The sequence below is a fragment of the Scyliorhinus torazame genome, chromosome 22 (genome assembly GCF_047496885.1).
Source record: "Scyliorhinus torazame isolate Kashiwa2021f chromosome 22, sScyTor2.1, whole genome shotgun sequence".
In the NCBI taxonomy this organism is placed as follows: Eukaryota; Metazoa; Chordata; class Chondrichthyes; order Carcharhiniformes; family Scyliorhinidae; genus Scyliorhinus; species Scyliorhinus torazame.
In genome coordinates, this window is record NC_092728.1 from 17,150,622 (window position 1) to 17,175,249 (window position 24,628).

Here is a 24,628-nt window from a genome sequence, read left to right on the forward strand (position 1 = left end):
CCCTCAGCACTGACCCTCCCACAGTGCAGCGCTCCCCCAGACCTGACCCCCAACAGTACGGCGCTCCCTCAGCACTCACCCTCCGACAGTGCGGTGCTCCCTCAGCACTATCCCTCCGACAGTGCGGCGCTCCCTCAGCACTGACCCTCCCACAGTGCGGCGCTCCCTCAGCACTGACCCTCCCACAGTGCGGTGCTCCCTCAGCACTGACCCTCTGACAGTGCAGTGCTCTCTCAGCACTTAACCTCCGACAGTGCGGCCCTCCATCAGCACTGACCCTCCGACAGTGCGGTGCTCCCTCAGCACTGACCCTCCGACAGTGCGGCGCTCCCTCAGCACTGACCCTCCGACAGTGCAGCGCCTCCTAAGCACTGACCCTCCGACAGTGCAGCACTCCCTCAACACTGACTCTCCGAGAGTGCGGCGCTCCCTCAGCACTGATCTCCGACAGTGCGGCGCTCCCTCAGCACTGACCCTCCCACAGTGCAGCGCTCCCTCAGCCCTGACCCCCAACAGTACGGCGCTCCCTCAGCACTCCCCCTCCGACAGTGCGGTGCTCCCTCAGCACTGACCATCCGACAGTGCGGCGCTCCCTCAGCACTGACCCTCCGACAGTGCGGCGCTCCCTCAGCACTGACCCTCCGACAGTGCTGCGCTCCCTCAGCACTGACCCTCCGACAGTGCGGCGCTCCCTCAGCACTGACCCTCCGACAGTGCGGCGCTGCCTCAGCACTGTCCCTCCGACAGTGCGGTGCTCCCTCAGCACTGACCCTCCGACAGTGCGGCGCTCCCTCAGCACTCACACTCCGACAGTGAGGCGCTCCCTCAGCACTGACCCTCCCACAGTGCGGCGCTCCCCCAGCACTGACCCTCCGACAGTGCGGCGCTCCCTCAGCACTCACACTCCGACAGTGAGGCGCTCCCTCAGCACTGACCCTCCCACAGTGCGGCGCTCCCTCAGCACTGACCCTCCGTCACTATGACACCTCCTCAGCACTGACCCTCCGACAGTTCGGCGCTCACTCAGCACTGACCCTCTGACAGTGCGGCGCTCCCTCAGCACTGACCCTCCGACAGTGCAGCGCTACCTCAGCTCTGACCCTCCGACAGTGCGACGCTCCCTCAGCACTGACCCTCCCACAGTGCGGCGCTCCCTCAGCACTGATCCCCCGACAGTGCAGTGCTCCCTCAGCACTGACCCTCCGACAGCGCGGCACTCCCTCAGCATTGACCCTCCGACAGTGCGGCGCTCCCTCAGCACTGACCCTCCTACAATGCGGCGCTCCCTCAGCACTGACCCTCCCACAGTGCGGCGCTCCCTCAGCTCTGACCCTCCCACAGTGCGGCGCTCCCTCAGCACTGACCCTCTGACAGTGCGGCGCTCCCTCAGCACTGACCCTCCGACAGTGCGGCGCTTCCTCAGCACTGACCCTCCGACAGTGTGTCACTCCCTCAGCACTGACCCTCCGACAGTGCGGCACTCCCTCAGTACTGACCCTCCGACAGTGCGTTACTCCCTCAGCACTGACTCACCGACAGTGCGGCACTCCCTCAGTACTGACCCTCCGACAGTGCTGCGCTCCCTCAGCACTGACCCTCCGACAGTGCGGCGCTCCCTCAGCACTGACCCTCCGACAGTGCGACGCTCCCTCAGCACTGACCCTCCGACAGTGCGGCGCTCCCACAGCACTGCCCCTCCGACAGTGCGGCGCTCCCTCAGCAATGACCCTCCGACAGTGCTGCGCTCCCTCAGCACTGACCCTCCGACAGTGCGGCACTCCCTCAGCACTGACCCTCCGGCAGTGCGGCGCTCCCTCAGCACTGACCCTCCAACAGCGCGGCGCTCCCTCAGCACTGACCCTCCGACAGTGCGGCGCTCCCTCAGCACTGACCCTCCAACAGTGCGGCGCTCCCTGAGCACTGACCCTCCGACAGTGCGGCGCTCCCTCAGCACTGACCCTCCGACAGTGCGGCGCTCCCTCAGCACTGACCCTCCGACAGTGCGGCGCTCCCTCAGCAATGGCCCTCCCACAGTGCGGCACTCCCTCAGCACTGACCCTCCGACAGTGCGGCGCTCCCTCAGCACTGACCCTCCCACAGTGCGGCGCTCCCTCAACACTGACCCTGCAACAGTGCGACGCTCCCTCAGCACTGACCCTCCCACAGTGCGGCGCTCCCTCAGCACTGACCCTCCGACAGTGCGGCGCTCCCTCAGCACTGACACTCCGACAGTGCGGTGCTCCCTCAGCACTGACCCTCCGACTGTGCGGCACTCACTCAGCACTGACCCTCCGACAGTGCGGCGCTCCCTCAGCACTGACCCTCCCACAGTGCGGCGCTCCCTCAGCACTGACCCTCTGACAGTGCGGCACTCCCTCAGCACTGACGCTCCGACAGTGCGGCGCTCCCTCAGCACTGACCCTCCCACAGTGCGGCGCTCCCTCAGCACTGACCCTCCCACAGTGCGGCGATCCCTCAGCACTGACCCTCCCACAGTGCGGCGCTCCCTCAACACTGACCCTGCAACAGTGCGACGCTCCCTCAGCACTTACCCTCCGACAGTGCGACGCTCCCTCAATACTGATCCTCCCACAGTGCGGCGCTCCCTCAGCACTGACCCTCCCACAGTGCGGTGCTCCCTCAGCACTGACCCTCCGACAGTGCTACGCTCCCTCAGCACTGACCCTCCCACAGTGCGGCGCTCCCTCAGCACTGACCCTCCGACAGTGCGGCGCTCCCTCAGCACTGACCCTCCGACAGTGCGGTGCTCCCTCAGCACTGACCCTCCGACTGTGCGGCACTCACTCAGCACTGACCCTCCGACAGTGCGGCGCTCCCTCAGCACTGACCCTCCCACAGTGCGGCGCTCCCTCAGCACTGACCCTCCGACAGTGCGGCACTCCCTCAGCACTGACCCTCCGACAGTGCGGTGCTCCCTCAGCACTGACCCTCCGACTGTGCAGCACTCACTCAGCACTGACCCCCCGACAGTGCGGCGCTCCCTCAGCACTGACCCTCCCACAGTGCGGCGCTCCCTCAGCACTGACCCTCTGACAGTGCGGCACTCCCTCAGCACTGACCCTCCGACAGTGCGGCGCTCCCTCAGCACTGACCCTCCCACAGTGCGGCGCTCCCTCAGCACTGACCCTCCCACAGTGCGGCGATCCCTCAGCACTGACCCTCCGACAGTGCGGCGTTCCCTCAGCACTGACCCTCCGACAGTGCAGTGTTCCCTCAGCACTGACCCTCTGACAGTGCGGCGCTCCCTCAGCACTGACCCTCCGACAGTGCGGCGCTCCCTCAGTACTAACCCTCTGACAGTGCGGCGCTCCCTCAGCACTGACCCTCCGACAGTGCAGTGCTCCCTCAGCACTGACCCTCTGACAGTGCGGCGCTCCCTCAGCACTGACTCTGCAACAGTGCGACGCTCCCTCAGCACTTACCCTCCGACAGTGCGACGCTCCCTCAATACTGATCCTCCCACAGTGCGGCGCTCCCTCAGCACTGACCCTCCCACAGTGCGGTGCTCCCTCAGCACTGACCCTCCGACAGTGCTACGCTCCCTCAGCACTGACCCTCCCACAGTGCGGCGCTCCCTCAGCACTGACCCTCCGACAGTGCGGCGCTCCCTCAGCACTGACCCTCCGACAGTGCGGTGCTCCCTCAGCACTGACCCTCCGACTGTGCGGCACTCACTCAGCACTGACCCTCCGACAGTGCGGCGCTCCCTCAGCACTGACCCTCCCACAGTGCGGCGCTCCCTCAGCACTGACCCTCCCACAGTGCGGCGATCCCTCAGCACTGACCCTCCGACAGTGCGGCGTTCCCTCAGCACTGACCCTCCGACAGTGCAGTGCTCCCTCAGCACTGACCCTCTGACAGTGCGGCGCTCCCTCAGCACTGACCCTCCGACAGTGCGGCGCTCCCTCAGTACTGACCCTCTGACAGTGCGGCGCTCCCTCAGCACTGACCCTCCGACAGTGCAGTGCTCCCTCAGCACTGACCCTCTGACAGTGCGGCGCTCCCTCAGCACTGACCCTCCGACAGTGCGGCGCTCCCTCAGTACTGACCCTCCGACAGTGCGCGCTCCCTCAGCACTGACCCTCCGACCGCGGACTCCTTTCTTTGCCCCGACCCTCTGGCAGTGAGTGAGGGTGGGGAGGTACCCACCCAGATCAGAGCACTGTAGCACCCTCACATGGCACTGGCAACCGAAGGGGCAGACAGGGTAGTCGTGACGTTGCCGTGGCATGGGGATGACCCGGGGCGCCTTCGTGGCCTTTGGCATGGGCAGCTCCTCGATGGCGGAACCCTCATCGTTCTGCACCCCCGTCATGTCGTCGATGAAATCCAGGAAGCCGTGCTGCTGGAAGGGTGAGGCCAGGCACCAGGCCAGGAGGCAGGGCAGGAGGAGGATGGCCTTTCCCATCGTCACTGGCACCAGCTTCACACGGGTCTTCTCAGCTTTCCCCTCCCGCTCTCAATCCCGATCCAACCTGCTGTTCAGACAAAGGGAGGAAACAGTCAAGGATCAGCAGCGGAACTGAGGCCAATGTCATCAGCGAGAATGTTGAGGGGGGGTAATCCCCTCGGATGGACCGACCACATCAACCACTTTTCCGTGCTGCGTTTGTCTGTCTCATTGCCCTCGTAGCGGGGTCACTGAGAGACTAATTGCACAGATGGAAGCAACCGTTTTGAGTTCTGATCCCCGCACCTCAGGGAGAATATATTGTCCTTGGAGGGGGGGTCACTGAGAGACTAATTGCAAACTTGGAAGGAAGCGCTTTCAGTTCTGAGCCCCGCGCCTCCGGAAGGATATAATGCCCTTGCAGCCGGGTCACTGAGAGACTAATTGCACAGATGGAAGCAACTGTTTTCAGTTCTGATCCCCGCACCTCAGGGAGAATAAATTGCCCTTGAAAGGGGTCGCTGAGAGACTAATTGGGCAGACGGATGTAACTGGTTTGAATTCTGGGCCACGCACCTCATGAAGGATATAATGGCTTTGCTGCGGGTCACTGAGAGACTAATTGCACAAATCGACGTAACTGTTTTTGGTTCTGGGCCCCACAACATGAGGAAGGATTTAGTGGCCATGAAGAGGGTACAGTGCATCTTCATCTGAATGATCCCAGGGCTGAAAGGGTTAAACTCTGAGGTCAAGTTTCACAAACCAGGCTTGCATTTACTTGATTATCGACGGGGAGTGGTCAACTGGAAATTTCAAACCCGAGATTGATAGATTTTTGTTGGGTAAGGTGGGGGGAATGAGGATTACAGGACAGAGGCAGGTAGATCGAGTTATCTTGCAGATCAGCTGTTACCTGATGTGATAATGTAACAGACTGAAGAGGTTGAATGGGTCTCCTCTTGTTCCTGTGTAACAGGCTCGAGGGGGGCTGAATGGGCCTCCTCCTGTTCCATGTAACAGGCTCGAGAGGGGCTGAATGGCCTCCTCCTGTTCCTGTGTAACAGGCTCAAGAGGGGCTGAATGGGCCTTCTCCTGTTCCTGTGTAACAGGCCCGAGAGGGGCTGAATGGGCCTCCTCCTGTTCCTGTGCAACAGGCTCGAGAGGGGCTGAATGGCCTCCTCCTGTTCCTGTGTAACAGGCTCAAGAGGGGCTGAATGGGCCTGTTCCTGTGTACCAGGCTCGAGAGGGGCTGAATGGCCTCCTCCTGTTCCTGTGTAACAGGCTCGAGAGGGGCTGAATGGGCCTCCTCCTGTTCCGTGTAACAGGCTCGAGAGGGGCTGAATGGCCTCCTCCTGTTCCTGATGAGTTGCCTGCCAGTAAGGAGTGACAGCTGTAGGACCCGACCCCGGCCATGAGGTATCATGTTGTGCGCATCAAAAGCTGCATCCAGTCCTGACTTCCTGATGTCACTACCGACCCCTACCACCAAAGAATGGAACTGCACCCCCAGGGTTCCCCGGATCTATTATTAGAATATTAGAGAGCAAGGAGGTCAGAATGTTTTGGCTGGGGGAGCTCACTGACTCAACTTCACCCCCCCGCCCCACCCTTCCACCTCACCCGCCCACCGTGAGACAGGTATCATCCTCCGACTACACAGGTAAACGGTAACATAAAGGGTGCTGAAATAGACTTAATGCCGGTTTCCACATCTGGGATTATTCGACTGCAACCCCCGCCACCCTCCCCCCCCCCCCCCCCCCCCACACCCTAGCCACCCCCACCGAGTGGGGTTGCACGGTAGCACAGTGGTTAGCACAATTGCTTCACAGCTCCCGGGTCCCAGGTTCGATTCCCGGCTTGGGTCACTGTCTGTGCGGAGTCTGCACGTTCTCCCCGTGTGTGCGTGGGTTTCCTCCGGGTGCTCCGGTTTCCTCCCACAGTCCAAAGATGTGCAGGTTAGGTGGATTGGCCATGATAAATTGCCCTTAGTGACCAAAATTGCTCTTAGTGTTGGGTGGGGTTACTGGGTTATGGGGATAGGGTGGAGGTGTGGGGTTTGGGTAGGGTGCTCTTTCCAAGAGCCGGTGCAGACTCGATGGGCCGAATGGCCTCCTTCTGCACTGTAAATTCTATGTAATCTATGATTTGAAAATGAAACAAGCGACAACCCTCCCTATCTCTGTAACCTCCTCCAGCCCCTACAGCCCTCCCTATCTCTGTAACCTCCTCCAGCCCCGACAACCCTCCCTATCTCTTTAACCTCCTCCAGCCCCTACAACCCTCCCTATCTCTGTAACCTCCTCCAGCCCCTACAGCCCTCCCTATCTCTGTAATCTCTCCAGCCCCTACAACCCTCCCTATCTCTGTAACCTCTTCCAGCCCCCACAACCCTCCCGATCTCTGTAACCTCCTCCAGCCCCTACAGCCCTCCCTATCTCTGTAACCTCCTCCAGCCCCGACAACCCTCCCTATCTCTTTAACCTCCTCCAGCCCCTACAACCCTCCCTATCTCTGTAACCTCCTCCAGCCCCTACAGCCCTCCCTATCTCTGTAATCTCTCCAGCCCCTACAACCCTCCCTATCTCTGTAACCTCTTCCAGCCCCCACAACCCTCCCGATCTCTGTAACCTCCTCCAGCCCCTACAACCCTCCCTATCTCTGTAACCTCCTCCAGCCCCTACACCCTTCCCTATCTCTGTAACCTACTCCAGCCCCTCCAACCCTCCCTATCTCTGTAACCTCCTCCAGCCCCTACACCCCTCCCGATCTCTGTAACCTCCTCCAGCCCCTACAACCCTCCCTATCTCTGTAACCTCCTCCAGCCCCTACACCCCTCCCTATCTCTGTAACCTCCTCCAGCCCCTCCAACCCTCCCTATCTCTGTAACCTCCTCCAGCCCCTACACCCCTCCCTATCTCTGTAACCTCCTACAGCCCCTACAACCCTCCCTATCTCTGTAACCTCCTCCAGCCCCTACAACCCTCCCTATCTCTGTAACCTCCTCATGCCCCGACAACCCTCCCTAACTCTGTAACCTCCTCCTGCCCCTATAATCCTCCCAATCTCAGTAACCTCCTCCAGCCCCTACACCCTCCCTATCTCTGTCACCTCCTCCAGCCCCTACAACCCTCCCTATCTCCGCAACCTCCTCCAGCCCCGACAATCCTCCCTATCTCTGTAACCTCCTCCAACCCCTACAACCCTCCCTATCTCTGTAACCTCCTCCAGCCCCTACAACCCTCTCTATCTCTGTAACCTCCTCCAGCCCCTACAACCCTCCCTATCTCCGTAACCTCCTCCAGCCCCGACAATCCTCCCTATCTCTGTAACCTCCTCCAACCCCTACAACACTCCCTATCTATGTAACCTCCTCCAGCCCCTACAACCCTCCCTATCTCTGTAACCTCCTCCAGCCCCGACAATCCTCCCTATCTCTGTAACCTCCTCCAACCCCTACAACCCTCCCTATCTCTGTAACCTCCTCCAACCCCTACAACCCTCCCTATCTCTGTAACCTCCTCCAGCCCCTGCAATCCTCCGAGATCTCTGCGCTCCTCCTATTCCGGCCTCTCGAGCACCCCCCGATTCCCATCGTTCCGCCATTGGCAGCCCTGCCTTCCGCTGCCTGGGCGGCTCTGAGCTCTGAATTCCCTCTCTAAACCTCTCCACCTCTCTGTCACTCTCTGTCTCTCTCTCTCTCTCTCTCACTGTCTCTCTCTCTGTCTCTCTCTCTCTCTCTCTCTCTGTCTCTCTCTCTCTCTCTCTCTCTCTCTCTGTCTGTCCCTCTCTCTCTGTCCGTCTCTCCTTTAAGTTGTTCTTTAGGCCAGAGGACCATAAGACATAGGAGCAGAATTAGGCCACTCGGCCCATCGAGTCTGCTCCGCCATTCAATCATGGCTGATATTTTCTCATCCCCGTTCTCCTGCCTTCTCCCCATAACCCCTGATCCCCTTACTAATCAAGAACCTCTCTATCTCTGTCTTAAAGACACTCAGTGATTTGGCCTCCACAGCCTTCTGTCTGACCGATGTTCCCGTGAAGTCCTTCAGGGCGTTTTACGGCAGTAAAGGTGCTAGAGAAATGCAGACTGCAGTTGCTGTTTTTCCACCCCATGCAATAGCCTTAAGCGCAATGTTCTCGTCAATCCTTGCGCAAGGACATTCGCCCTCATGAGGCTGATGCGCCTGACCAGGTGTGAGGGAACGAGAGGTCAAACGTCATCTCGAGGAGGTGAGATGAATGCTTGGCAGATGTTCACGCTGTATCGCCAGCTCCCGCCTTCTCGGTCTGCCGCTCTGGAGAGATGAAGCCAGGGCAACTTGATATTGAACAGCAGGAGGCATCATAAGCCAAGTCATCCAATCGGTGACAGGTTGGTTCAGGGAGGGCGCTGTCCCTTTAAGAGCCACGATGTGTTTGGAGCTCAGGGTGGGGTCGAAAGGAAATGGGTGAGAGACAGACGGTCACTACGCAAGCAGCCAGACAAGAATACATGTTTTGAAAACAGCAGACTGTGAGTCGACAAGATCTGAGCAAAGATGCCAGAAGCGGGAAAGAAATCTGAGCTCATTAATTCCACACAAGTGTGGCCATGGAATCATCACAAAGTGAGGTCAGGGCTTGTTCCAAATTAGTGCTAACCCAAACAGTGCACATCAAACACTCCCAGGACAGGCACAGCACGGGGTTAGATACAGAGAAAAGCCCCCTCTACACTGTCCCCATCAAACACTCCCAGGACAGCTACAACAAGGGGTTAGATACAGAGTAAAGCTCCCTCTACACTGTCCCCATCAAACACTCCCACGGCAGGTACAGCACGGGGTTAGATACAGAGTAAAGCTCTCTCTACACTGTCCCCATCAAACACTCCCAGGACAGGGACAGCACGGGGTTAGATACAGAGTAAAGCTCCCTCTACACTGTCCCCATCAAACACTCCCAGGACAGGTACAGCACGGGGTTAGATACAGAGTAAAGCTCCCTCTACACTGTCCCAATCAAACACTCCCCGGACAGGTACAGCACGGGGTTAGATACAGAGTAAAGCTCCCTCTACACTGTCCCCATCAAACATTCCCAGGACAGGTACAGCACGGGGTTAGATACAGAGTAAAGCTCCCTCTACACTGTCACCATCAAACACTCCCAGGACAGGTACAGCACGGGGTTAGATACAAAGTAAAGCTCCCTCTACACTGTCCCCATCAAACACTCCCAGGACAGGTACAGCACGGGGTTAGATACAGAGTAAAGCTCCCGCTACACTGTCCCTATCAAACACTCCCTGGACAGGTACAGCACGGCGTTAGATACAGAGTAAAGCTCCCTCTACACTGTCCCCATCAAACATTCCCAGGACAGGTACAGCACTGGGTTAGATACAGAGTAAAGCTCCCTCTACACTGTCACCATCAAACACTCCCAGGACAGGTACAGCACGGGGTTAGATACAAAGTAAAGCTCCCTCTACACTGTCCCCATCAAACACTCCCAGGACAGGTACAGCACGGGGTTAGATACAGAGTAAAGCTCCCGCTACACTGTCCCTATCAAACACTCCCTGGACAGGTACAGCACGGCGTTAGATACAGAGTAAAGCTCCCTCTGCACTGACCCCATCAAACACTGCCAGGACAGGTACAACACGGGGTTAGATACAGAGTAAAGCTCCCTCTACACTGTCCCCATCAAACACTCCCAGGGCAGGTACAGCACGGGGTTAGATACAGAGTAAAGCTCCCTCTACACCGTCCCCATCAATCACTCCCAGGACAGGTACAGCACGGGGTTAGATACAGAGTAAAGCTCCCTCTACACTGTCGCCATCAAACACTCCCAGGACAGGCACAGCACGGGGTTAGATACAGAGTAAAGCTCCCTCTACACTGTCACCATCAAACACTCCCAGGACAGGTACTGCACGGGGTTAGATACAGAGTAAAGCTCCCTCTACACTGTCCCCATCAAACACTCCCAGGACAGGTACAGCACGGGGTTAGATACAGAGTAAAGCTCCCTCTACACTGTCCCTATCAAACACTCCCAGGACAGGTACAGCACGGCGTTAGATACAGAGTAAAGCTCCCTCTGCACTGACCCCATCAAACACTCCCGGGACAGGTACAGCACGGGGTTAGATACAGAGTAAAGCTCCCTCTACACTGTCCCCATCAAACACTCCCAGGACAGGTACAGCACGGGGTTAGATACAGAGTAAAACTCCCTCTACACTGTCCCCATCAAACACTCCCAGGACAGGTACAGCACGGGGTTAGATACAGAGTAAAGCTCCCTCTACACTGTCCCCATCAAACACTCCCAGGACAGGTACAGCACGGGGTTAGATACAGAGTAAAGCTCCCTCTACACTGTCCCCATCAAACACTCCCAGGACAGGTACAGCACAGGCTTAGATACAGAGTAAAGCTCCCTCAACACTGTCCCCATCAAACACTCCCAGGGCAGGTACAGCACGGGGTTAGATACAGAGTAAAGCTCCTTCTACAAACTCCCCATCAAACACTCCCAGGAGAGTTACAGCACGGGGTTAGATACAGAGTAAAGCTCCCTCCACACTGTCCCCATCAAACACTCCCAGGACATGTACAGCACGGGGTTAGATACAGAGTAAAGCTCCCTCTACACTGTCCCCATCAAACACTCCCAGGACATGTACAGCATGGGGTTAGATACAGAGTAAAGCTCCCTCTACACTGTCCCCATCAAACACTCCCAGGACAGGTACAGCACGGGGTTAGATACAGAGTAAAGCTCCTTCTACACACTCCCCATCAAACACTCCCAGGACAGGTACAGCACGGGGTTAGATACAGAGTAAAGCTCCCTCTACACTGTCCCCATCTAACATTCCCAGGACAGGTACGGCAATGGGGTTAGATACAGAGTAAAGCTCCCTCTACACTGTCCCCATCAAACACTCCCAGGACAGGTACAGCACGGGGTTAGATACAGAGTAAAGCTCCCTCTGCACTGACCCCATCAAACACTCCCAGGACAGGTACAGCACAGGGTTAGATACAGAGTAAAGCTCGCTCAACACTGTCCGCATCAAACACTCACAGGGCATGTACAGCATGGGTTTAGGTACAGAGTAAAGCTCCCTCTACACTGTCCCCATCAAACACTCCAGGACAGGTACAGCACGGGGTTAGATACAGAGTAAAGCTCCCTCTACACTGTCCCCATCAAACACTCCCAGGACAGGTACAGCACGGGGTTAGATACAGAGTAAAACTCCCTCTACACTGTCCCCATCAAACACTCCCAGGACAGGTACAGCACGGGGTTAGATACAGAGTAAAGCTCCCTCTACACTGTCCCCATCAAACACTCCCAGGACAGGTACAGCACGGGGTTAGATACAGAGTAAAGTTCCCTCTACACTGTCCCCATCAAACACTCCCAGGACAGGTACAGCACAGGCTTAGATACAGAGTAAAGCTCCCTCAACACTGTCCCCATCAAACACTCCCAGGGCAGGTACAGCACGGGGTTAGATACAGAGTAAAGCTCCTTCTACAAACTCCCCATCAAACACTCCCAGGAGAGTTACAGCACGGGGTTAGATACAGAGTAAAGCTCCCTCCACACTGTCCCCATCAAACACTCCCAGGACATGTACAGCACGGGGTTAGATACAGAGTAAAGCTCCCTCTACACTGTCCCCATCAAACACTCCCAGGACATGTACAGCATGGGGTTAGATACAGAGTAAAGCTCCCTCTACACTGTCCCCATCAAACACTCCCAGGACAGGTACAGCACGGGGTTAGATACAGAGTAAAGCTCCTTCTACACACTCCCCATCAAACACTCCCAGGACAGGTACAGCACGGGGTTAGATACAGAGTAAAGCTCCCTCTACACTGTCCCCATCTAACATTCCCAGGACAGGTACGGCAATGGGGTTAGATACAGAGTAAAGCTCCCTCTACACTGTCCCCATCAAACACTGCCAGGACAGGTACAGCACGGGGTTAGATACAGAGTAAAGCTCCCTCTGCACTGACCCCATCAAACACTCCCAGGACAGGTACAGCACAGGGTTAGATACAGAGTAAAGCTCGCTCAACACTGTCCGCATCAAACACTCACAGGGCATGTACAGCATGGGTTTAGGTACAGAGTAAAGCTCCCTCTACACTGTCCCCATCAAACACTCCAGGACAGGTACAGCACGGGTTTAGATACAGAGTAAAGCTCGCTCAACACTGTCCGCATCAAACACTCCCAGGACAGGAACAGCACGGGGTTAGATACAAAGTAAAGCTCCCTCTACACTGTCCCCATCAAACACTCCAGGACAGGTACAGCACGGGGTTAGATACAGAGTAAAGCTCCCTCTACACTGTCCCCATCAAACACTCCAGGGACAGGTACAACACGGGGTTAGGTACAGAGTAAAGCTTCCTCTACATTGTCCCCATCAAACATTCCCAGGACAGGTACAGCACGGGGTTAGATACAGAGTAAAGCTCTCTCTACACTGTCCCCATCAAAGACTCCCAGGACAGGTAGAGCACGGGGTTAGATACAGAGTGAATCTCCCTCTACACTGATCCCTTCAAACACTCCCAGAACAGGTACAGCACAGGGTTAGATACAGAGTAAAGCTCCCTCTACACTGTCCCCATCAAACACTCCCAGGAACGGTACAGCACGGGGTTAGATACAGAGTAAAGCTCCCTCAACACTGTCCCCATCAAACACTCCCAGGGCAGGTACAGCAAGGGGACAGATACAGAGTAAAGCTCCCGCTACATTGTCCCCATCAAACACTCCCAGGACAGGTACAGCACGAGGTTAAGTACAGAGTAAAGCTCCCTCCACACTGTCCCCATCGAACACTCCCAGGACAGGTACAGCACGGGGTTAGATACAGAGTAAAGCTCCCTCTGCACTGACCACATCAAACACTCCCAGGGCAAGTACAGCACGGGTTTAGATACAGAGGAAAGCTCCCTCTACACTGTCCCCAACAAACACTCCCAGGACAGGTAGAGCACGGCGTTAGATACAGAATCAATCTCCCTCTACACTGATCCCATCAAACACTCCCAGGACCGGTACAGCACGGGGTTAGATGCAGAGTAAAGCTCCCTCTGCACTGACCCCATCAAACACTCCCAGGACAGGTACAGCACGGGTTTAGATACAGAGTAAAGCTCGCTCAACACTGTCCGCATCAAACACTCCCAGGGCAGGTACAGCATGGGTTTAGGTACAGAGTAAATCTCCCTCTACACTGTCCCCATCAAACACTCCAGGACAGGTATAGCACCGGGTAAGATACAAAATAAAGCTCCCTCTAAACTGTCCCCATCAAACACTCCAGGACAGGTACAGCACGGGGTTAGATACAGAGTAAATCTCCCTCTACACTGTCCCCATCGAACACTCCCAGGACAGATACTGCACGGGGTTAGATACAGAGAAAAGCTCCCTCTACACTGTCCCCATCAATCACCCAGGACAGGTACAACACGGGGTTAGATACAGAGTGAAGCTTCCTCTACACTGTCCCCATAAAACACTCCCAGGACAGGACAGCACGGGATAAGATACAGAGTAAAGCTCTCTCTACACTGTCCCCATCAAAGACTCCCAGGACAGGTAGAGCACGGGGTTAGATACAGAGTGAATCTCCCTCTACACTGATCCCTTCAAACACTCCCAGAACAGGTACAGCACAGGGTTAGATACAGAGTAAAGCTCCCTCTACACTGTCCCCATCAAACACTCCCAGGACCGGTACAGCACGGGGTTAGATACAGAGTAAAGCTCCCTCTGCACTGACCCCATCAAACACTCCCAGGACAGGTACAGCACAGGGTTAGATACAGAGTAAAGCTCGCTCAACACTGTCCGCATCAAACACTCACAGGGCATGTACAGCATGGGTTTAGGTACAGAGTAAAGCTCCCTCTACACTGTCCCCATCAAACACTCCAGGACAGGTACAGCACGGGTTTAGATACAGAGTAAAGCTCGCTCAACACTGTCCGCATCAAACACTCCCAGGACAGGAACAGCACGGGGTTAGATACAAAGTAAAGCTCCCTCTACACTGTCCCCATCAAACACTCCAGGACAGGTACAGCATGGGGTTAGATACAGAGTAAAGCTCCCTCTACACTGTCCCCATCAAACACTCCACGGACAGGTACAACACGGGGTTAGGTACAGAGTAAAGCTTCCTCTACATTGTCCCCATCAAACATTCCCAGGACAGGTACAGCACGGGGTTAGATACAGAGTAAAGCTCTCTCTACACTGTCCCCATCAAAGACTCCCAGGACAGGTAGAGCACGGGGTTAGATACAGAGTGAATCTCCCTCTACACTGATCCCTTCAAACACTCCCAGAACAGGTACAGCACAGGGTTAGATACAGAGTAAAGCTCCCTCTACACTGTCCCCATCAAACACTCCCAGGAACGGTACAGCACGGGGTTAGATACAGAGTAAAGCTCCCTGTACACTGTCCCCCATCAAACACTCCCAGGATAGATAGAGCACGGGGTTAGATACAGAGTAAAGCCCCCTCTACACTGTCCCCATCAAACACTCCCAGGACAGGTACAACACGGGGTTAGATACAGAGTAAAGCTCCCTCTACACTGTCCCCATCAAACACTCCCGGGACAGGTACAGCACGGCGTTAGATACAGAGTAAAGCTCCCTCTACACTGTCCCCCATCAAACACTCCCAGGACAGGTACAGCACGGAGTTAGATACAGAGTAAAGCTCCCTCTACACTGTCCCCATCAAACACTACCAGGATAGGTACAGCACAGGGTTAGATACAGAGTAAAGCTCCCTCTACACTGTCCCCATCAAACACTCCAGGGACTGGTACAACACGGGGTTAGATCCAGAGTAAAGCTTCCTCTACATTGTCCCCATCAAACATTCCCAGGACAGGTACAGCACGGGGTTAGATACAGAGTAAAGCTCCCTCTACACTGTCCCCAACAAACACCCTGACAGGTACACCACGGGGTTAGATACAGAGTGAACCTTCCTCTACACTGTCCCCATAAAACACTCCCAGGACAGGACAACACGGGATAAGATACAGAGTAAAGCTCCCTCTACACTGTCCCCAACAAACACTCCCAGGACAGGTACAGCACGGGGTTAGATACAGAGTAAAGCTCCCTCTACACTGTCCCCAACAAACACCCTGACAGGTACACCACGGGGTTAGATACAGAGTGAACCTTCCTCTACACTGTCCCCATAAAACACTCCCAGGACAGGACAACACGGGATAAGATACAGAGTAAAGCTCCCTCTACACTGTCCCCAACAAACACTCCCAGGACAGGTACAGCACGGGGTTAGATACAGAGTAAAGCTCTCTCTACACTGTCCCCATCAAAGACTCCCAGGACAGGTAGAGCACGGGGTTAGATACAGAGTGAATCTCCCTCTACACTGATCCCTTCAAACACTCCCAGAACAGGTACAGCACAGGGTTAGATACAGAGTAAAGCTCCCTCTACACTGTCCCCATCAAACACTCCCAGGACCGGTACAGCACGGGGTTAGATACAGAGTAAAGCTCCCTGTACACTGTCCCCCATCAAACACTCCCAGGACAGATAGAGCACGGGGTTAGATACAGAGTAAAGCCCCCTCTACACTGTCCCCATCAAACACTCCCAGGACATGTACAACACGGGGTTAGATACAGAGTAAAGCTCCCTCTACACTGTCCCCATCAAACACTCCCGGGACAGGTACAGCACGGCGTTAGATACAGAGTAAAGCTCCCTCTACACTGTCCCCCATCAAACACTCCCAGGACAGGTACAACACGGGGTTAGATACAGAGTAAAACTCCCTCTACACTGTCCCCATCAAACACTCCCAGGACAGGTACAGCATGGGGCTAGATACAGAGTAAAGCTCCCTCTGCACTGTCCCCATCAAACGCTCCCAGGACAGGTACAGCACGGGGTTAGATACAGAGTAAAGCTCCCTCTACACTGTCCCCATCAAACACTACCAGGATAGGTACAGCACGGGGTTAGATACAGAGTAAAGCTCCCTCTACACTGTCCCCATCAAACACTCCAGGGACAGGTACTGCACGGGGTTAGATACAGAGTAAAGCTCCCTCTGCACTGTCCCCATCAAACACTCCAGGACAGGTACAGCACGGGGTTAGATACAGAATAAAGCTCCCTCTACACTGTCCTCATCAAACATTCCCAGGACAGGTACAGCACAGGGTTAGATACAGAGTAAAGCTCGCTCTACACTGTCCCCATCAAACACTCCCAGGACAGGTACAGCACGGGGTTAGATACAGAGTAAAGCTCCCTCTACATTGACGCCATCAAACACTCCCAGGACAGGCACAGCACGGGGTTAGATACAGAGTAAAGCTCCCTCTACACTGTCCCCATCAAACACTCCCAGGACAGGTACAGCACGGGGTTAGATACAGAGTAAAGCTCCCTCTACACTGTCCCCATCAAACACTCCCAGGACAGGTACAGCACAGGGTTAGATACTGAGTAAAGCTCCCTCTACACTGTCCCCATCAAACAATCCCAGGAGAGGTACAGCACGGGGTTAGATACAGAGTAAAGCTCCCTCTACACTGTCCCCATCAAACACTCCCAGGACAGGTACAGCACAGGGTTAGATACAGAGTAAAGCTCCCTCGACACAGTCCCCATCAAACACTCCCAGGACAGGTACAGCACGGGGTTAGATACAGAGTAAAGCTCCCTCTACACTGTCCCCATCAAACACCCTCAGGACAGGTACAGCACGGGTTAGCTCCACCCAGCAACGATATCAATGTTCCATGCTAAAATCCAAGTAACTCCACAGGGAATTCGCTGTTTTCAAGCAAAATTACATCAGCCCAAATTTTTTACAATCGTTAAATTGCTCCCTTGGGTCCCAACCTTTCAAACTAGGATTTATGTCAAAAACATGACATCAGCATTTAAACACACTGGAAACCAGGCTTTTAACCCTTATTGTCCCAAATACATATAATACCATACATTTGAAATTCAACATTTATCACACCTCCCCCCTTAAAAGAATGAACCAGCAATATAAAAAAATGGCTTCATTTTTCCTAAGCCTTTTAAGTCAAACATTTCTCATTGTTGAGCCGAACTAACATGTCTATCATATTAAATTTTAAACATGCAAACGTAATCGTGAGTATAGTCCATTTCGATTGTTCTTTTCCGCCTTCGACCGTTCCAGTCTTCTCACATTTGAAAGTTATGAAAAAGTCTCAGCAATCACATTTTCCCTTCCTGCGACATGTATAATTTTTAATGTAAATTTTTGTAACAAGGGACTCCATCTAACCAGTCTCGCCTTTCGATCCTTAAACTTTTCCAAAATCTTTAATGGATTATGGTCTGTAAATACAATTGTCCCCGATGAATTGTCAGCAAACATGAATGCCAAAATGTTGTTGCGCCAACAGCGAACTCAGTGTCTCCTTCTCGATGGTCGAATATCTATTTTGGTGACTATTTAGTAAATCCAAGTAAACTAACCAACAGGCCTTTCGATTTTTTTGTTGTCTTCTTCTACCAGCACAGCACCCACACCCACATCAATCACATCAATTGCCACCTTAAATTCATTGGCATAATTAGGTGTCGCCAACACTGGTGTGGTGGTGACCACAGTTTTCAGATTGCCAAATGCCTCCTGACATTCCAACGGCCACTCAAGTTTCCTGTGCTTTTTTAGAAGCTCAGTCAGGGAAGCAACCACGCTGCTGAAAGTTGGCACAACTTTCTGGTCGAAGCAACTCATGCTCAGGAATCTCAGAACTTCTCTCCTCATTGGTGGTATTGGAAACTCCCCAATAGCTTTTGTTTTCACATTCCGTGCGGACACCTGACCACGTCCAATTGTATGGCCTAGAAATGTGACTTCAGCTTTTAGCCGAGTTTGCCACCAATCCAGCCTCCTGTAGCCAATCGATTAATTCCGTTAAATGTTCCCTCCACATTTGCCGGGACACCACCGGCTCCTCCATGTACACGGCACAATTGTTTAGTCCAGAAATGACCTTGTTGGTTAATCTTTGGAATGTTGCTGGCACATTCTTCAATTCCAAACGGCATAACTTTAAACTGATACAGACTATTTGGCGTCACAAAAGCTGAAACTTCCTTCGCCCTGTCTGATCAAGGTACTCGCCAATATCCTTTAAGTAATTCACGTTTGGTAATAAAATTCGCTTGTCCCAGCTTTTCAGCACAGTCTTCCAAACAACGGAAAGGGTATTAATTATGACTTCATAACTGCGTTGACTTTTCTATGGTCCACACACATTCATTGTGTTCCATCCGGTTTTGGTACCATCACAATAGGTGAGCTCCAATCGCTGAGCCACACTTCACTGATACATTTCTTGAGCATGCTATCAATTTCCTATTGTATCTGTGCTAACATTTGTAGATTGAGCCTGTATGGATGTTATTTAAGGGGAATAGCATTTCCTTCATCTCCATCACGTATAATTACTTTTGTACTTCCCAGTTTATTCCCACTGCTCTATGTGACTGTAATAATTCTTTAAGGTCATTTCAATTTTCCTCTGGGAGATAGCTCAGTAATTTATCCCTATTTCTTACTGCCCAATCTACTTTGAGGAATGTCAAATTCAGAATCACCTGGATTTTAGGAATACAAAGGGGTCAGCATGTAGCACAGTGGTTAGCACTGTTGCTTCAGAGCGCCAGGGTCCCAGGTTCGATTCCCGGCTTGGGTCACTGTCTGTGCGGGGTCTGCACGTCCTCCCCGTGTCTGCGTGGGTTTCCTCCGGGTGCTCCGGTTTCCTCCCACAGTCCAAAGATGTGCAGGTTAGGTGGATTGGCCGTGATAAATTGCCATTCGTGTCCAAAAAAGGTTAGATGGGGTTAAAGGGATAGGGTGGAGGTGTGGTCTTAGGTAGGGTGCTCTTTCCAAGGGCCAGTGCAGACTCGATGGGCTGAATGGCCTCCTTCAGCACTGCAAATTCTATGATTCATAATTACTGGGAGGTTATTATGGGCCCCCAATGAGTCAGGGGGAAATAGAGGACAGAGATGTAGACAATTTACTGAGATGTGTAAGAATAATAATCGGGTAATTATACTTGGAAATTTTTGATTTGATTTGATTTACATGTATTAGAATACAGAGATAAGTATTGTTTCGTGCATTCTGTACAAACAATGCATACCGTACATAAGGAAGGAAGGAGAGACTGCAGAATATAATATTACAGTTATAGCCAGGTGTAGAGAAAAGAGCAACTTAATACGAGTTTCAACTTCCCCAACATAAATTGGGATAGTCAGAGTGTAAAGGGTTTAGAAGGGGTAATTTTCTTGAAATTTATTCAGGGGAGTTTTTTTGTATCAATATGTAGAAGGCCCAACAAGAGATGGAACAATACTGGATCTGGTTCTGGGGAATGAAGTAGATATTCTACTGCACACAATGTGGCAGTGGGGGAGCATTTTAGTGATAGCGATCACAACACGGTACGGTTCACGTTTGTTATGGACAAGGAAAAGATGACCTGTGAAAGATTGGTTTTGTGTGAGCAAGACAGATTTTTACTAAAATAAGGCAGGATCTGCCAGTGTTGATAGGGAACAGCTTTCTGCGGGGAAATCTACAGCGGTGCAGTGGAGGACATTCAAAATTGAAATGCGGAGAGCACAGGTCCAACATGTTCCCCATAGGGGGGGAATAGAGTCAAAATAAGTTCAGGGAATCCTGGATACGGAAGAGAAGGCCTTTTAGCAAGTCCGTAGGGAGAAATTCAACTGGGGCCTTAGAGGGATATAGGAAGTGCAAGAGGGACCTTACGAAAGCAACTAGAAAAGCAGAAAGGGGGGTGTAAAAGGACTTGTGAATAAGATTAGGGGGAACCTTAAGATATTCTATAAATACATTAAGGGGAAGAGGTTAACCAGGGAAAGTGTAGGGTCCATTAGATACCAAGGGGGAAATCGGTCTGTGAAACCGCAGGACATCAGAACATAGAACATAGAGTGCAGAAGGAGGCCATTCGGCCCATCGAGTCTGCACCGACCCACTTAAGCCCTCACTCCCACCCTATCCCCATAACCCAATAACCCCTCCAAACCTTTCTGGACACTAAGGGCAATTTATCATGGCCAATCTACCTAACCTGCACATCTTTGGACTTTGGGAGGAAACCGGAGCACCCGGAGGAAACCCACGCACACACGGGGAGGATGTGCAAACTCCGCACAGACAGTGACCCAGCGGGGAATCGAACCTGGAGCTGTGAAGCTATAGTGCCATCCACTGTGCTACTGTGCTGCCCTGACATGGCTAGAGTGTGAAATGAATATGTCTCATCAGTCTTCACTCAGGAGAAGGAGGATGCAGGTTACAGAATTCAGGAAGTGGGACTGTGAGGACCTTGAACAGTTTGACATGAAATGAAATGAAATGAAAATCGCTTATTGTCACAAGTAGGCTTCAAATGAAGTTACTGTGAAAAGCCCCTAGTCGCCACATTCCGGCGCCTGCTCGGGGAGGCTGTTACGGGAATTGAACCGTGCTGCTGGCCTGCCTTGGTCTGCTTTAAAAGCCAGCGATTTAGCCCAGTGTGCTAAACCAGCCCCTATTTGTAGGAGGTGAGGAGGTATTGGAGGCTTTGACGGGCTTAAAAATAGACAAGTCCCCAGGCCGGGTGAATTGCCTCCCAGGCTGCTGTGGGAGGCGAGGCAGGAAATTGCAGGGGCTCCGACGCTAAATCCCATTCTGGCCCCAGGGGGAATGGCCGACTGGAGAACAGCAGCTGTTCCACTTTTCAAGGCGGTAGAGAGAAGCCAAGGAATTACAGAGCAGTGAGTCTCACGTCAGTGGGCGGGAAATTATTGGAGAAGGTTCTGAAGGAGAGAATTAATTTCCACTTGGAAAGGCATGGGATGAGTAGGGATAATCAGCATGGCTTTGTCAGAGGGAGGTCATGCCGAACAAATTTGATAGAGTTTTTGATAAACTGACCAGGGGTGTAGATGAGGGGAGTGTAGTTGATGTAGTTTATATGGATTTTAGCAAAGCCTTTGACAAGGTCTCAGATGGGTGACCGATTGAGAAGGTTGAAGCACATGGAACTCAAGGAACCTTTTCAAGTTGGATCCGAAACTTGCTTAGGCGTAGGACACAAAGGGTAATGCAGAGGCTGTTTGAGTAACTGGAGACCTGTGTCCACGACGTATCACAGGGATCAGTTCTGGGTCGCTTATTGGTTGATTTATCTACGTATACATATAGGGTATAGATGAGAATGTGGGGGGAATGATGAGCAAGTTTGCAGATGACACCAAGGTAGGTGAGACCATAAGACAGGAGCAGAATTAGACCACCGGCCCATCGTGTTCAATAGTGTTCAATTCTGGTTGCCACACTACCAGAAGGATGTGGAGGCTTTAGAGAGGGTGCAGAAGAGATTTACCAGGATGTTGCCTGGTATGGAGGGCATTAGCTACGAGGAGCGGTTGAATAAACTCGGTTTGTTCTCACTGGAACGACGGAGGTTGAGGGGCGACCTGATAGAGGTCGACAAAATTATGAGGGGCATAGACAGAGTGGATAGTCAGAGGATCCCTCTACACTGTCCCCATCAAATACTCCCAGGACAGGTACAGCACAGGGTTAGATACAGATTAAAACTCCCTCTACACTGTCCCCATCAAACACTCCCAGGACAGGAACAGCACGGGGTTAGATACAGAGTAAAACTCCCTCCACACTGTCCCCATCAAATACTCCCAGGACAGGCACAGCACGGGGTTAGATACAGAGTAAAGCTCCCTCTACGCAGTCCCCATCAAACACTCCCAGGACAGGTACAGCACAGTATTAGATACAGAGTAAAGCTCCCTCTACACTGTCCCCATCAAACACTCCCAGGACAGGTACAGCACGGGGTGAGATACAGAGTAAAGCTCCCTCTACACTGTCCCCATCAAACACTCCCAGGACAGATACAGCACGGGGTTAGATACAGAGTAAAGCTCCCTCTACACTGTCCTCATCAAACACTCCCAGGACAGGTACAGCACGGGGTTAGATACAGAGTAAAGCTCCCTCTACACTGTCCCCATCAAACACTCCCAGGACAGATACAGCACGGGGTTAGATACAGAGTAAAGCTCCCTCTACACTGTCCCCATCAAACACTCCGAGGACAGGTACAGCTCAGGGTTAGATACAGAGTAAAGCTCCCTCTACACTGCCCCATCAAACACTCCCAGGACAGGTACAGCACGGGGTTAGATACAGAGTAAAGCTACCTCTACACTGTCCCCATCAAACACTCCCAGGACAGGTACAGCACGGGGTTAGATACAGAGTAAAGCTACCTCTACACTGTCCCCATCAAACACTCCCAGGACAGATACAGCACGGAGTTAGATACAGAGTAAAGCTCCCTCTACACTGTCCCCATCAAACACTCCCAGGACAGGTACAGCTCGGGGTTAGATACAGAGTAAAGCTACCTCTACACTGTCCCCATCAAACACTCCCAGGACAGGTACAGCACGGGGTTAGATACAGAGTAAAGCTCCCTCTACACTGTCCCCATCCAACACTCCCAGGACAGGTACAGCACGGGGTTAGATACAGAGTAAAGCTACCTCTACACTGTCCCCATCAAACACTCCCAGGACAGGTACAGCACGGGGTTAGATACAGAGTAAAGCTCCGTCTACACTGTCCCCATCAAACACTCCCAGGACAGGTACAGCACGGGGTTAGATACAGAATAAAGCTCCCTCTACACTGTCCCCATCAAACACTCCCAGGACAGGTACAGCACGGGGTTAGATACAGAGTAAAGCTCCGTCTACACTGTCCCCATCAAACACTCCCAGGACAGGTACAGCACGGAGTTAGATACAGAGTAAAGCTCCCTCTACACTGTCCCCATCAAACCCTCCCAGGAGAGGTACGGCACGGAGTTAGATACAGAGTAAAGCTCCCTCTACACTGTCCCCATCAAACACTACCAGGACAGGTACAGCACGGTATTAGATACAGAGTAAAGCTCCATCCACACTGTCCCCATCAAACACTCCCAGGACAGATACAGCACGGAGTTAGATACAGAGTAAAGCTCCATCCACACTGTCCCCATCAAACACTCCCAGGACAGATACAGCACGGGGTTAGATACAGAGTAAAGCTCCCTCTACACTGTCCCCATCAAACACTCCCAGGACAGATACAGCACGGAGTTAGATACAGAGTAAAGCTCCATCCACACTGTCCCCATCAAACACTCCCAGGACAGATACAGCACGGGGTTAGATACAGAGTAAAGCTCCCTCTACACTGTCCCCATCAAACACTCCCAGGACAGATACAGCACGGAGTTAGATACAGAGTAAAGCTCCCTCTACGTTAATTCGGGTATTACAACATTTTTTGTCGGAATTCAAAATCTTTAACTCCTCAAACAACCAGAACCTCCTCACGGGCCGGACCTCCCCACACTCCATCGCAGCCCCACCCACTAGCCTGAACTTTTGAACGGTCGGAACGAAGGAAGAATCTCCGCTGGTATCCAACCTCCCTGTGATACAGATTCAATTCCCAATCTCACCGCCTACCCTGGAGGTCACCATTAATATCCCAAACATCGAACGCTCACCCCCCCCCACCACACACCCCCCCCCCCACCCCCCGCCGCGCCCACCCCACCCACACTCGCCAACATACATTCTGTAACATCCTCCAGCCCCGACAACGCTTCCTATCTCTGTAACCTCCTCCAGCCCCTACAGCCCTCCCTATCTCTGTAACCTCCTCCAGCCCCTACAACCCTCCCTATCTCTGCAACCTCCTCCAGCCCCTACAACCCTCCCTATCTCTGTAACCTCCTCCAGCCCCTACAAACTTCCCTATCTCTCTAACCGCCTCCAGCCCCTACACCCCTCCCGATCTCTGTAACCTCCTCCAGCCCCTACAACCCTCCCTATCGCTGTAACATTCTCCAGTCCCTACAATCCTCCCTATCGCTGTAACCTTCTCCAGCCCCTACAACCCTCCCTATCTCTGTTACCTCCTCCAGCCCCTACAACCCACCCTAACGATGTAAGCTCCTCCAGCCCCTACGACACTCCCTATCTCTGAAACCTCCTCCAGCCCATACAA

General features: G+C 53.3%; 1 protein-coding gene across 2 annotated transcripts in view; it reads right to left on the reverse strand.

The window, feature by feature from the left end:
* The window catches only part of bgnb (biglycan b), a 119,943-nt gene that overhangs the window by 87,877 nt on the left and 7,438 nt on the right, over positions 1-24,628 (reverse strand). The window contains exon 2 of one of the 2 annotated variants that reach the window (XM_072487928.1): positions 4,171-4,496. In XM_072487928.1, the coding sequence (XP_072344029.1) occupies positions 4,171-4,429 (259 nt within the window). In that variant the 5' untranslated portion in view covers positions 4,430-4,496. Of the gene's footprint in view, positions 1-4,170; positions 4,500-24,628 lie in introns of both variants that reach the window. The other variant, XM_072487927.1, reaches the window with a different exon arrangement.